Source organism: Lipotes vexillifer, unplaced genomic scaffold, assembly GCF_000442215.2.
Source record: "Lipotes vexillifer unplaced genomic scaffold, Lipotes_vexillifer_v1.1 scaffold815, whole genome shotgun sequence".
NCBI lineage: Eukaryota > Metazoa > Chordata > Mammalia > Artiodactyla > Lipotidae > Lipotes > Lipotes vexillifer.
In genome coordinates, this window is record NW_006773723.1 from 2,478,841 (window position 1) to 2,493,011 (window position 14,171).

A 14,171-nucleotide genomic window follows, 5' to 3' on the forward strand; every position below is an offset into this window, starting at 1 on the left:
TAAATTTATATTTCTAGCCCAGACCTCTCTCCTGAGCCTCCAAGTCTTCTAGTTGGTTGCCTATTTGACATTTTCAATTAGAAATCTAGTGGGTGTCTTGTGTGGAACATGTCTAAAAGGGAACTGCAGATTTCCAGTTTTCCCACTCCCATTCCCTAGAAGCCTGTAATATCTGTAGCTTATTCTTTTTACTTTTTTATTTTTTGGTCATAGCACTTACCACCTTCTAACATACCATATAATTACTCTTCATTATGTTTATTATTTCTTGTCAATTTCGCCTGCTGGAATGTAAGCTTCAGGAAGGCCAAGATCTTTTGTTCTGTTCACTGAGTCCCAGATGTATTAAACAGTTTAGACATATTAGGTACTCAATATTTACTAAATGAATGAGTGAATGATTAAAATTCAGCTTTTTGAAAAACTCACTGTGTTGTCCTTATTGTTAATTTTTTTCATTTTATTGAAAAGTACAAACATTATCCTGGACCCATGTTGGGAGTGGGGAATTGCCTAATGAAGGAGTAAGGATGCAGTATCTCTGTATTCCCAAGATTGGAACTCTGAATGTGTTTTTTGGTACATGTATAACTCTACAAAATGGCTAGGTTTACAGTGTACTTTGGTATATAGGGATCAAACTGATGCAGGGATCTAGTCATGTGTCATATTGTTTCCTTGACAAATAAGCTTAGAATTTTGTATTACTAACTTTCAAATTAGCTTTTGTAGCATAACTTATTTGTAAATTCAGATTTAACGAAACCTTATTAATCAGTTTTATTACTTTGTTCCTGTAATGTTTTGAATGTAACTCTATTGTAATACATTATATTGTAGTTATTTGTTTCCATGTTTGTTTCTTCAACTGAATTTTAAATCTCTTAAGTATAGGGAACATATGCTTATGGTTGTCTCCCTACTACCTATAAAAGTAACTGGAAGGTATTAGATGGTCAATAATTGCTTGTTTTATGAATAACTAAAACACATGAAATTAGGTTAATAAGTATTGATTGATTTAATCCTCATAACCTAGTGATGTAGGTGCCATAATTGCTGTTCTACAAAGAAACGGAGGCAGAGAAGTTAAGTCACTTATCCAGATTATATGACTACTAAGGAACAGTACCAGAAAGTTGGTGGTTGTGTATATTTTTTTACAAACCCCTTTTGTTTGTTTTACAGTGTTCAAAGAGATTTTACATTTCTTTATCCTCCTTGATCCTATACCAGCTTTGGTAAGGCAGAGCAGATACCATTCTCATTTTACAGAAGAAGAAAGTCTGGGTCAGGGAGGTTAAGTAACTTGCTCAGTGTTGCACAACTGAGAAATGCTGAGGCTGGTCCTAGAGCCCAGGTCTTTGGATTCCTAGTCTGATGCTCTGTCCGCCACACTGTGTTACCTAAATGCTTAATGAGCAAGAATGGAGAGGCACATAGAGAAATAATGTTTGTAGTTTATGTCTTCTGGCATTTAAGTAGATATCCACTAATATAATTATAGGGAAATTAGAAAATTCTCTTTTTTTTCTAATTACTTTCGGTATAGTCTCTATACATTTGTAGTTTCTATTTTCATCTCCATTTCATTCTGTTGGTCTGTATAATGTAATAATTTAGAATATAGAATGTAAAGACATTTATGAAACATTTTATAAAGGCAATTAGGTAATATATATTTTTTAATATGTACATATACAGAAAAATTTTCTATCCACGAGTGAAACAGATCCATCTTCTCTGGGAGTTTCTCTTCCTATTGGTGAGAGGTTATCTGCCAAGGTAGGTGGATAGGAGTAGTAATTGTTGGTAGCAGTTTTATGAGGCATCAAAATCATGAAAGAACATACTTGATTTAAATGCAAACAAGATTACATCATATCCCGTACTTGATTTTTTCAAAATGTGTGGAGTCTCTAGTGCTGTTGAAACAAGGTTTTTCGAATGTTACATTTGTAACCATGTAATATGATATAGTTCTTTAATTTAATGATTAATTGAATATTCAGAATTCGGTTCTTTTCAGCATTGGTTTCTAAGCTATAAAGTTCATGCTGTATGACACAATTATCAGTGAGATGAGCAGATGAGAGAGTATACTGAGCTTTTATGTAGGTGACATCTGGGGCTATTTGAATGTGTTTTCCCATCACAAATACATGTACATAATCTGAACAGGGCATAGTGATTAAGCACTGTACACCTCTTGTAGAGACTCAAATTCCCAAGCTAGATCACAGTCATGACACAGTATGTAAGACAAATGGACAGTTAAGTTCCAAAAGACAGCCTCGCTCTTTTAATACTTTTTTTTTTAGATTGTTTCAATGATGTTGAAAGTATTAGGGCTTAAGAACATTTACTAATGCAACATGTTTGTATTTCAGCAGAACATTTACGTTATAATATTTTAGCTTTTTATGTTTAAAATGTAACAAGGATCTTTCCTTAAACTTGGGAAAGAAGTGGTTAGAAGCAGGTCTTTCAGGAGTGGGGTGGGGGACTGGAGGCAAGAGATGTCCCTGAGAAGGAAAGTAGGACGGTAACCTGGTCAGATCTTGGAAACATGCTAATGATAGACCTCCTGGCAAACGCATTCATATACTTACTAGTGGGAGAGATTTATTTACGAATGCTTTTGGAAGAGTGCACCTGGATTGTCTAGGATTGATGTTGGTAAACAAACCTAGAATTCAGGGACTTACAGGGCATGGCTCCTAGGAAGGCATCATTTAAGCCAAGTAACTACTGACATATAAAATGAAGGTGTTTCATAATCAAAGCCACTCCCTTAGTATGAGAGACCTCATGTGCTAATGTGGACTTAAGCATGTAGTAAATCTTACTTTAATGTGGCAAGAATGGATGTGGGGAATTGCATTGGTGGTCTCGGACCTCTTCCTGCTTCTCCTGTGCCTTACAGCTACTTCTGTCCTTGAAAATATTAGTAAAGCTTGATTCTGGGTAAGATCTCTGATTTGTATGAGTCTGATTTGACATTAGGTACTTTTTCCTGATGTTGAAGTTAACGTTGCCTTTTGGTTTTCTGTTTGAAGGAAAGGTTGAAACTTGAACGCAACAAAGAATACAATCAATTTCTCAGGGATAAGGAAGAATCCACGGAAAAGTTCAGACAGGTAGAAAAGAGTACTGAGGTAGGTTTTGCTTTTAAAGTAAATCTTTAACACCACAGGTTGAATATTTGTCCTTATTTGAAAATATGTTTATATTATTAGACATTTCACTTAGTTTTCATATAAATATTTAAAAAGTTAAACCAAATTGAACCAAACAGAGGACATTAAAATTTTGAATTTTGTAAATGGTTTTATCTCATATTGAAGAACTTACCCCACTTTTTATTTTTTTTTTTTGCGGTATGTGCGCCTCTCACTGTTGTGGCCTCTCTCGTTGTGGAGCACAGGCTCTGGACGCGCAGGCTCAATGGCCATGGCTCACGGGGCTAGCTGCTCCGTGGTATGTGGGATCTTCCCGGACCGGGGCACGAACCCATGTCCCCTGCATCGGCAGGCGGTCTCTTAACCACTGCACCACCAGGGAAGCCCAAACTTACCCTACTTTTTAACTTCATGGAGGAGATTTAATTTTAGAGATTGGTTTTAAGTGACGTTTGTTTATTTTTAAATGATTTTTTTATATTGACAATTTCTAACTATGTGTGTGTGTGTGTGTGTGTCTGTGTGTGTGTGTGTGTGTGTGTGTGTGTGTGTGTGTGTGTGTGTATATATATATATATTTTTTTAACCCAAATTTAAGGGTGGTTGATGTTACTAGGGCCAAAAAGATTTACTACCTTCTATATTCTTTGTGTTGAGAAGGAATTTAATGTGAAATATTTTGAAGTAATATTTAACTGCCAAAATATGCCTAATATCTCCCTGGCATAGTTTATCCTCTCTTTTTGTAGCCATCTATCCATATTACTGTTACCTATTTATTTGGTATTTATTAAGTTTTATTAAAGGATAACACTTCCTTGAAGGTTTTTTTCCTAAAGATAAGATGTTTCTTATGGCTGATTAAGCTTTAGAGTTGAGACAGTAAATAGATTAAGATCATTTGAGAGTTTAATTGCCTTTTAAGAAATAGCATCTCTTTAAGATCTTTTTCTTCTTTTTTTTAATTGGCCAGCACAAGAATCAAAGAAGTAAAAAACCTATTCGTCAGGTTAAACCTGATTTACCTTCACAAATGCAGTCATCTTGGGAAAATTCAGAGGGTCCTAGGAAAGATGTCTTAACTCCTTCAGAGGCATATGAAGAGCTTCTAAACCAAAGACGACTAGAAGAGGACAGATACCGAAAACTAGATGATGAAATTGAATTAAGGAATAATAGAAGAGTCATTAAAAAAACTAATGAAGAAGTGGGCATTTCCAATAAAAAACATCAGAGGTTTGTCAGCAAGACTGACATTCCAGATAGAAGATTTCACAGGTTTAATGAGGATCGTGCTTTTGATAAACAGTATTATAGACCAGGCCAAGATCCTGAAGTAAGTGAAGAAATGGACGAGAGGTTTAGATACGAAAATGATTTTGATAGAAGACTTTTGAGAGTGTATACAAATGACAGGTATTTACAACTTCATTTTTATCTTCTTTATTTGCTTAATATTATTCTTGTTACTTTTTATCATTATGTTAAGGAGACACAGTTTCATTTGATTTACATGATGCTTCAGTTTTAAGTTACACCATAATTTTATGTGCCACTGTAGGAACAAAGAAAACAACCCAAGATGGGGAGAAAGGGGCCTCATTAAAAAGCTGGGACACTGAAAGGCTACAACCTTTATATAAACTTAAATGGGAAATAGACTTTCCCACAGAAAAAGACAGAAAAAAAACTTCCACTGTCAACCTTGGCACTGAGTGGAGGGAGTAAAAAGGAACTTGCTTGAGAATTTGAGCTGTAAGCCAGTACTGATTCAGGTTTTCAGTCTGAATTCATGCTGCCAGTATTGTACAAAACAACGCTGAGGCGAGAATTCAGAGCTGTCTCATATCCATAGTGCCCCATGGTGACTGGCAGGAGAAAAATAACTTCTTCCTGCAATACGTGACTTACAGCCAGGTCCAAGGCTCTCCTGGTTTCAGATGTTAAAATGTGGGGAAAAAAAGACACCTTAAAACCGATGAAATACCGTTTATTCCTTTAATATTTCTATGCTCTAAGTACTTTTATCAACTTTTTTTGTTTTTAAGTTACTTATTGAATGTTTATTTTAGTGATATGGCACTAAGTTTTTTTGATCAGATTTTTAGATGCTTTTCAGTTCCTTTGCATGTTGTTTCTATGACACTATTTGTAATTTGTTAATTGCTACAGTGGGGTCTTAATAAGTCATTTGTCTTAATACTTAAAACTTGTTATATTTTAATCTAACTTTTGATTTGGAGATAAAAAATATGGTAGGATCTGATATTTTCATTGACTAGTTAACCTGTAGGGATTAAATGTAAATGTTGAGCAGTTCATGGGACCTGTTTCATTCATTAGTCCAAATAGATTATTTTAGAAATATTTTAGAAAATTTTCTGAGACATAATGCTACATGGTCATTGTTCTAATTATTAAATAATCATACAAAGCCTTTGCAGTTCTTTGTCATCTACTCTTTATTCTTTAGTTATTACGTCCTGCTCATCCAGTCTTTTTAATATTCACCCTCATTTAGGTAATTTGACTGAAGGATTAGAATTTTGTAATGCCCATTATAGTTTATCTCTGATTTGAATCTAATTGTACTTCAGAAAATGTTCCGAATTCTGTAACGTGTTATATTTGAAAATGTTTGTATCTGGAGGTAGTCAAAGGCTACCTGAACTCCAAGAAGTTTCAGTTAGGGAAATACAGATATTCTTGGACTCTTGGTACTGCCTTATTTGTACCTGAGAACTTTTTTTTCTTATGGTGTCAGTTTACCTTTAGAGTATAATGTAATGCATATCTTTTAAGTTTGGAATTTCAAAAAACTTATGATGGCTGTTGCTTTGTTTTTAATATATTTTAATCTATTATTTTTGTAATTACACCCTGTGATAATTTTATACATGAACTAACAAATCAATTTCAGCCTAATTATTTGAGAACAGTCTTATTTTCTTATGTATCCCATGAATGAAATGAATTGTTTCTATATATAATCTTCCCCAAGTAGTAGTTTAACAATAGATTAAATATGTAGATGAGTGAGAATAATTCCTGTTATACATTTTAATGTTTTTACAATATTTCTTAAAAATGTAAATCATTATTATGCATCTTGTTAATGTGTAAACTCTTACATCTCTAACTATAAGGTTTTTCACATATGTCTCAGTGGCAGGTGAGGTTAAAATTGGATTTCTATATTTCAGATTTGGAGATTTCTAAAAGAAAAGATTTCACATTGAACATTAATTAGATTTATTTAGCAGGCAGAGTGGTTACTAGGAAAAATGACTCTACTTGTTAGTGAAATTTTTGAGACTAAAGAAATGTGTAACTTCATTTGATCTCTTGATTTAACTATTCTTAAAACAGTTGTTTCTTGGTATCCAAGGGGGATCGATTCCAGGATCCCTCATGGATATCAAAATCTTTGGATACTCAAGTCCCTTATGTAAACTGGTGTAGTGTTTGTGTGTCATCTGTGCACATCCTCCCTTATGCTTTAAATCATCTCTAGTTTACTTATAATATCTAATATAAATGCTATGTAAATAGTTATAAGAGCTATATATTGATAAGTAGTTAGCTGTGTGCGGGAAATTCAAGTTTTGCCTTTTGGAGCTTTCTGGAATCTTTTCCCCTCAAATGTTTTCTATCCAAGATTGGTTGACTCCACGGATGCAGAACCTACAGATATGGAGGGCTGACTATATACTGAGAAGTCCAAAATTTTTCTTCATTCTTCTAAATTTCCCGTGTTCTCTTTTTTCCTTCTAATAGTCAACATGTGATAAATTCTAGTTTTGATTTTTAGTAATTTTTGATTTTTAGGTTTTTGGTCTCAGTTCTTTTCTAATTACCCTATAAACTTTTCCATATATCATTCTGTATTTATTAATGAAATATTTTCCCCACTTTTGGAAGGATAAAGCCCAGGAATGATTTTACTTTCCTAAACTAATCATTAATCACTGGCAAGTGTTTTAAAATAGTTAACAGAATGGTTAGCACTTAGCTCAACAGTTGCATTCTGTGTGTGTGTGTGTGTGTGTGTGTGTGTGTGTGTGTGTGCGCGCGCGTGCGCGCGCGCACGCGCGCATGCCTGTGTGTATTGTTTGATACATATTTACCAATTTAAGTAAATTTATAATGTTTTAGGAGCTTTCTAAAGTTGAATATAATAGTGTATCTTATAATACTTTGAAATTTATATGATTTTAAAAAAGACAGTCATCCTAGTCTTTATTATTTAACTTGAGCTGTAGAAGTTAATATATTACCTTATTATGTTTTACTTTATAACCAATGTTAATGAGTAAAAGAAATGTTTAGCCTTAAAGAATGCTGTTTTTTAAATTTTTATGTGATTAATGCAGTTAGCACTTCCAGTCTGTTTTACTCTTGATACTTGTTAGTTTGTAATCTTGCTAGTTATGTAACAAAATTCTGAAATTCCACTCTATCTGAAATTAGAATCTGAGATAGAATTAGAATCTGACTCAATAGATTGAGTGCTCTTACTTAGTGTAGGACATTCTAAGAAGTGTGCATGCTTAATATGTAAGGTATGAGGAGAAATAGCATATTAGAACCTGAGTTATTTAACTTGATATTACTTTTTTTCTTGTAGTAGTTACTTTTCATTTATACTTGGAAGGGCCATTTTTATATTAATTATTTTCCCCACTTTAAAGATGGGGTCAATATTAGAAAAACACTGTTATTGAATTAAAGTAAATATAAAAATTGGGAAAGAACAGAAAACAATGAGAAAAATGGTGACCAACATTTTTAAAAATTAATTAATTAATTAATTTAGGCTGTGTTGGGTCTTCGTTTCTGTGCATGGGCTTTCTCTAGTTGCATCGAGCGGGTGCCACTCTTCACTGCGGTGCACAGGCCTCTCACTGTCGCGGCCTCACTTGTTGTGAAGCATAAGCTCCAGACACGCAGGCTCAGTAGTTGAGGCTCACGGGCCTAGTTGCTCCGCGGCATGTGGGATCCTCCCAGACCAGGGCTCGAACCTGTGTCCCCTGCATTGGCAGGCAGATTCTCAACCACTGCGCCACCAGGGAAGCCCGTGACCAACACTTAACAGCTCAGTAGTTTTCTTTTAATTTCTATAGTTGAGAGTACCTCTAATAGCAGAACTCATTCACATTAGAGAAAGTTTTACTATGAAACCGGGTGATGTAACCATTATGAATTGGATGATTTCTTTTAAGTAAGGAGGAATTTGATTCTTTCTCCCTGTAAGTTGTGTCAGGACCAACAGATGGTAAATATTTTATTTTTATAATATGTCATTCTTGATAGCGTAAACACTGTAAATTTACTTCTGAAGTAGTTTTTTTGATTCTGTGGTTTATTAATGAAAAAGATACATTATTATCACTTAGGAGTTGTTCATTCACATTTAAATTAGCTGAAAATACCTGTGGTTTTAAACAACTTGCTTTTCTTCTGTAAGAGTAATTTTTTTTAAGATAAACTTGTGTTAATTTAAAAAATTAATTAATTTTTAAATTTTTGGCTGTGTTGGGTCTTCATTGCTTCACGTGGGCTTTCTCTAGTTGCAGCGAGCGGGGGCTCCTCTTTGTTGCAGTGTGCGGGCTTCTCGTTGTGGTGGCTTGCTTTGTTGCAGAGCACGGGCCCTCGGTGCACGGGCTTCAGTAGTTGTGGCGTGTGAGCTCAGTAGTTGTGGCTCGCGGACTTGAGCGCAGGCTCAGTAGTTGTGGCGCATGGGCCTAGTTACTCCACTGCATGTGGGATCTTCCTGGACCAGGGCTCGAACCCGTGTCCCCTGCATTGGCAGGCGGATGCTTAACCACTGCGCCGCCAGGGAAGTCCCTTGTGTTAATTTTTAGAGTAAACTTGGCTTCTAGCCTATACCTGGTTTCTTTGGGCATTGAGATTTGAACGTAGTTAACTAGAATTACTGACCTGTTTCTTCAAGGAAGTAGAAAAAGCTTTTTCCATTTAACATAGCTTTAACTTTTTTTTGTTGGTAGGATGGTGAAACTATTTTACAATTATTTTATTCCCTCAGTCAAATCTCATTTGCTATGTGAAAGGAAATAAATTCTTCCTTTTATGAGGTCTTTCCGTTTCTGAAAAATCTTTCCTAGCGTGTGCCAAAATTCTGGACTCCCTGAAGGAAAGCATGTGTTCAGCATAAACTCTATTGCTTGTACCAACAGTTTAGTCACAGTGGGTCACTCTTATCAGTTCTGAGAATGGTGGACTCCTCCCAAAATCTATGTTCTCAGGTGCCAGCTAAGGGCCAGTCTTGCAAATAGGGCTTTCTAAGGGTAAGCAATCTCAGGCATGCTCTGTTTACTCTTTTCTACACATGTGTATTTATATAGATGCAGTATAAATAAATCTGGTTGCCTGGCATTGTTAATTACAAATTTGAATTTAAGTTTATATTTACCTGTTCTTTAAGTGGTAGAAATAAGGAATGACACTAAACTGATGTGTCAGTTTAAAAGAGAGATTTGAGCACTTAGGCTTTAGATATAAAATCAGCTGTGTTTTGATAAATTGAAATAAGTTTGAAATTCTTTTTTGAAAGGGATTGGGGAGGATTCTGTTTTAGATATGGATAAAAAATGGAAGCCATTTATCTGTCATGTCACAGGTCATACATTATTAAGGTTACAGTTCTGGGTAGTCTTTTCTCCACAGATGATATTGACAATATATGATAGAAACAAAGAGGATTTTATGTGCTGGCTCTGTGGAGAGTGATAAGTTCCTTTTCTTCTAAAAATTGCTGTTTTTCTTAACGTGATAATTCAATTCACCTAAAATATTGAACAATACTGTAACAACCATATTTCTTACCAGTGGTCCTCATGAGAGACAATATAGTTTGTTAACTCAAGAGCCATGCAAAGAAATATGACTTATGAAATGCTGATTTTCATGGGTGCTGATAAATGTTGGTGTGAAAAGTCATGTTGGTTTCTCTGGTATGAGAAATTAAATTTTCCATGTTTGCCAAGTGGAAAAAAGATTAATTGAAAAACATTTAAAAGTTATTTTCTGAAAAGCATTCTTAAGAAAATAAAAGAAATTCTAATCTTTCTTTTTGTTGTTCATGACCTTGTGAATAAAGTGAACTTTCTACCCATGTTTATAATGTTCTGTATTCACGTATTGCTAATATTTAGTATTTCATGTGACTTACAGTGTTAGCAAATGTTGTGGCTTGCTACATTTGATTTAATTTAATGGTAAGGCTGCTGCTGTACTTTTAAGTTAAAAAGGTTTGTATAGTCAGTGAAATAATTCCCAGAATCTATGAATTTTGATTAAAAAGTGATCTCATTTTGAAATTTGACTATTATCTTCATGAGGGCTAGGACCATGTCCACATACCCAGAACCTAGATTAGTACTTGGCATGTAGTTGGTGCTCAGTAAATATTCTTTGAGTAAGTGAATCATAAAAAAGTCTTATTAGTATTTGCATAGCTTTGATATTAAAAATTTCTAGAAGTTATATAGAAAGAGTTTATAATAACCTCCCTTTGATTTAAAGACTATTGAATCTAAACTCCTAGTGTCTTTTATTAACCAGCAGATCATACTTGAGTCAAGTGTCATTTGAATTAATTTTAGAATGTATTTACAGTAAAACTTCATGGTAACACTTTGTTCCCTTTAATATTTCCAACATCAAATGTAAAAACACCAAAGAGATAAGAAAAGTCCACTGTATGTGGAACAAGCTCTGTAAGCTAATGTGTTTTTAAGGATGTACGGGAAGAGACGAGGGAATGTGCCTCCTGTGGAGTATGGTGGTGATGTCACAGAACAGTCAAACATACGGATTTCATCTGCTGGAAATCAAAGGTATAGTATGTAATATAAATTCTGCCCTTCAGTCGTTGTACTGTAAAACAGCAACTGCTAAAACTGGCTTGCTGGAAAACTAGAAAGGTATAGTATGTTAACAGCCTCCCTTATTAGTGAGAAAGGAATTAGCGAGAAAGGGAGAGGGGAGAATTGTGTTACATGAAACTTTATGGTACTTTACAGCATTCTTTTAAAGAGCAAGTTTTGATTATAAAGTGTGCCAAGGTGTTCTGAGTCCCTATCATTACAAAGTATATGTATTTGAACTAATGAAAGGAGAAATAAGTGTATAATTTAATGGACTAAAAATCAATTTAAAATATCTTGGAGTTATAGAGATGACGTAACTTGAAATAAATTGAAAATGTTCTTATGAGTTTTCTTTTCAAAACTTTGTTTTTGATTTTCAACATATTGAGTAGATAACTTTTACGCTTACTTTGTAAAATTAGTACTCATACTTAATTGTGTCATGTTGAAAAAGAAATTATATGCATTTTATATTCATTTTCTCTTTCTGTAGTTTTTATCATTTTGGTGGCTTTATTGTGTTGTACGTAAGGATAAATGGAATTTATAGTGCATAATGAAGATAATATTGTCATGTGTCAGGAAAGGTATCTATTTTCTTTGAAGAAAAGTAACACAAAAATGCTTGAGATACAGAATTTGCTATTTGTGTCTAATTAATTAAATTTTCTTTGAGAGAGTTGTCTTTTTTTTTTCCTTGTTTCTTTCAAGGAAGGAGTTTTTTAGAGATGATCTTCTTTTCAAAGTGCGGGTACAGATATCATCTTTCTTTCTTAGGATTTATTTATGTGTACTTATATTCATTTTCCTTACTGGGGTAACTGTTCTTATGAAAAAGGGTTTTATTGGGAATCTATAGAGTTAGTGAAGCTGGCTGAAGAAAAAGTTCACATATTTATAGAGCCTGAATGCATTGGGTTCCCACTGTATAAAGAGATAAAATGCCATGATTTTACATTAACTTTAAAAACATATAACTATTATAGTATCCATAGTACTTTGAAAGGCCAATAACTCATACCTGCATTTCACTCTAAATTTTTGTTTCCTGAAAATTATTTGGGTTTTAATTCTTTTTGTTTTTTGTTTTTAGCGCTCGAGACAGTGAACCATCCAAACCTACTAATCGAGAGATGTGTAGTCCTTTTGCGGGGATGCTCTTTGGTATGTACAAAAACCTCCAGTTGATTAGCCTTTTGTGGAGTGTTTTATAAAAGGTCTTCGTGAGCACTCAGTGTTGTAATTAATACCACTCTTACTAATAATAGAAAACATTTCTCTAGTGCTTACTTTGGGATAGGCACTATGCTAAACATTTAGCATATTATATAGCTATTATAATTATTTAGTGTATTATATAACTGTGTATAATTTTAAAGCTAAATAACTTTTATTTAGTGATGAACTTTCTATTGATGATAAACAAATATTAATTTCAGTAAAATCTTTTAAATTCATATTTCACTTTGTCATAGTTTTGGCTATTTCTTTTTTTAAAAAAATTAATAATTAATTTATTTTTGGCTGTGTTGGGTCTTCGTTTCTGTGCGAGGGCTTTCTCCAGTTATGGCGAGCGGGGGCCACTCTTCATCGCGGTGTGCGGGCCTCTCACTGTCGCGGCCTCTCCTGTTGCGGAGCACAGGCTCCAGATGCGCAGGCTCAGTAGCTGTGGCCCACAGACTTAGTTGCTCCTTGGCATGTGGGATCTTCTCAGACCAGGGCTCGAACCCATGTCCCCTGCATTGGCAGGCAGACTCCCAACCACTGTGCCACCAGGGAAGCCCTTGGCTATTTCTTATATTCTATTTTATATGTGATAATTTCTTTCTTCATTTTTTTCTTCTTTAGCTAGCACAAAACTGCCTTACATTTTAGTTCAGTTCCCCTGAACTAAACCTTTTTATCCTTTGATAAACATGCTTTCCCATGTTCTTTCCATGTAGTTTCTGAGAAAGTGTTTTGTTCAAATAATTATTTTAATCCAGATTTTCTATTTATTTTGTCAGAAATGAAGGTCATCGCTTAAGATAAGCATGTTGATTTGCTATATTAACTTGTCACATTTAATTTGAGAAACAGTGTGAAGAGAGCATACTTCCTGTATGTAACTTTAAGTAGAAAAGTGGTCTCTTCTTTGTGTAAAACTATTAGAAAAAATTGCCCGAAATTTTGTTTCACTGAAGTATATGAAGAAATTAGATAATAGTTTAGATTCATTCAACCTAAAAGCAGTCAGTAATTTAAATTTTGGCTTAGAGATGTATAATTGCATGATATTCTCAGACTTTTGTTTCCTTGAAATGGCTATTATGAGAAAAATGGCATAACACCTAGAGTTTTATTCTAGTGTAATGTTTTTAAGTGAGAATTGACCAATTTAGCCTATCAATAAGTCAGAGTAAGGGCTTGCTTCTTATGATGTATTTTGTTAAACATGGTAAAAATTGGAGAAATGGCTTTCTGTATTGAGAACCTAGTGACAAATAATTTTATCAATAAATGGATTACTCTACCCTGAAATTTTAAAGATGAATGGCATGGATTTGTCATTAATGCAATCAGGAATTATAGATTAATGTTTGATAATAGAGTCATGTTTGGAATAGACTATTAAACTCTAAAGTGATTTATCTCACGGTTGTATCTTTTTCCCCCAGCCTAAATTTGTGTGTCCCCTTAGGGAGCTTATTCTCTCCAGAGGCAGCACATTCCAACTTCACGTGGCTCTGATTGTTGCAGTATTCTCATTTCAATTGAACTGAAATTTGTCTTCCTATAATTTTGCCCCAAGGACCTTGTTTGGAGCCTTTTTGTTTTATTTAAAGAATTAGGACAGCTGACTGCTGAGAGCAAAAATAATATATTATGGGGTTTCTAACAGAATCATGGGTCATTTAGAAGTATGTTTTAACATTTCCAAATACTTGGGGATTTTCTTGCTTTTTGACAATGACTGCTTGTTTAATTCCCTTATCGTCTGAGAAAATAATTTGTAAATTTCAATTATTTCAAATTTGAATTTTTTAAATGAAACTTTAAAAAGTGACTCAGAATATAGTCTTTCTTGGTGAATGTTTAATGTGTACTTGAAAGAGTG

General features: G+C 34.1%; 1 protein-coding gene across 1 annotated transcript in view; it reads left to right on the forward strand.

The window, feature by feature from the left end:
• CSPP1 (centrosome and spindle pole associated protein 1) overlaps positions 1–14,171 on the forward strand; it is a 110,339-nt gene that overhangs the window by 18,264 nt on the left and 77,904 nt on the right. Inside the window, exons 6-10 of the mRNA XM_007448498.1 lie at positions 1,705–1,785; positions 3,060–3,158; positions 4,156–4,598; positions 10,943–11,041; positions 12,168–12,238. Coding sequence (XP_007448560.1) covers positions 1,705–1,785; positions 3,060–3,158; positions 4,156–4,598; positions 10,943–11,041; positions 12,168–12,238 — 793 coding nt within the window. The remainder of the gene's footprint in view (positions 1–1,704; positions 1,786–3,059; positions 3,159–4,155; positions 4,599–10,942; positions 11,042–12,167; positions 12,239–14,171) is intronic.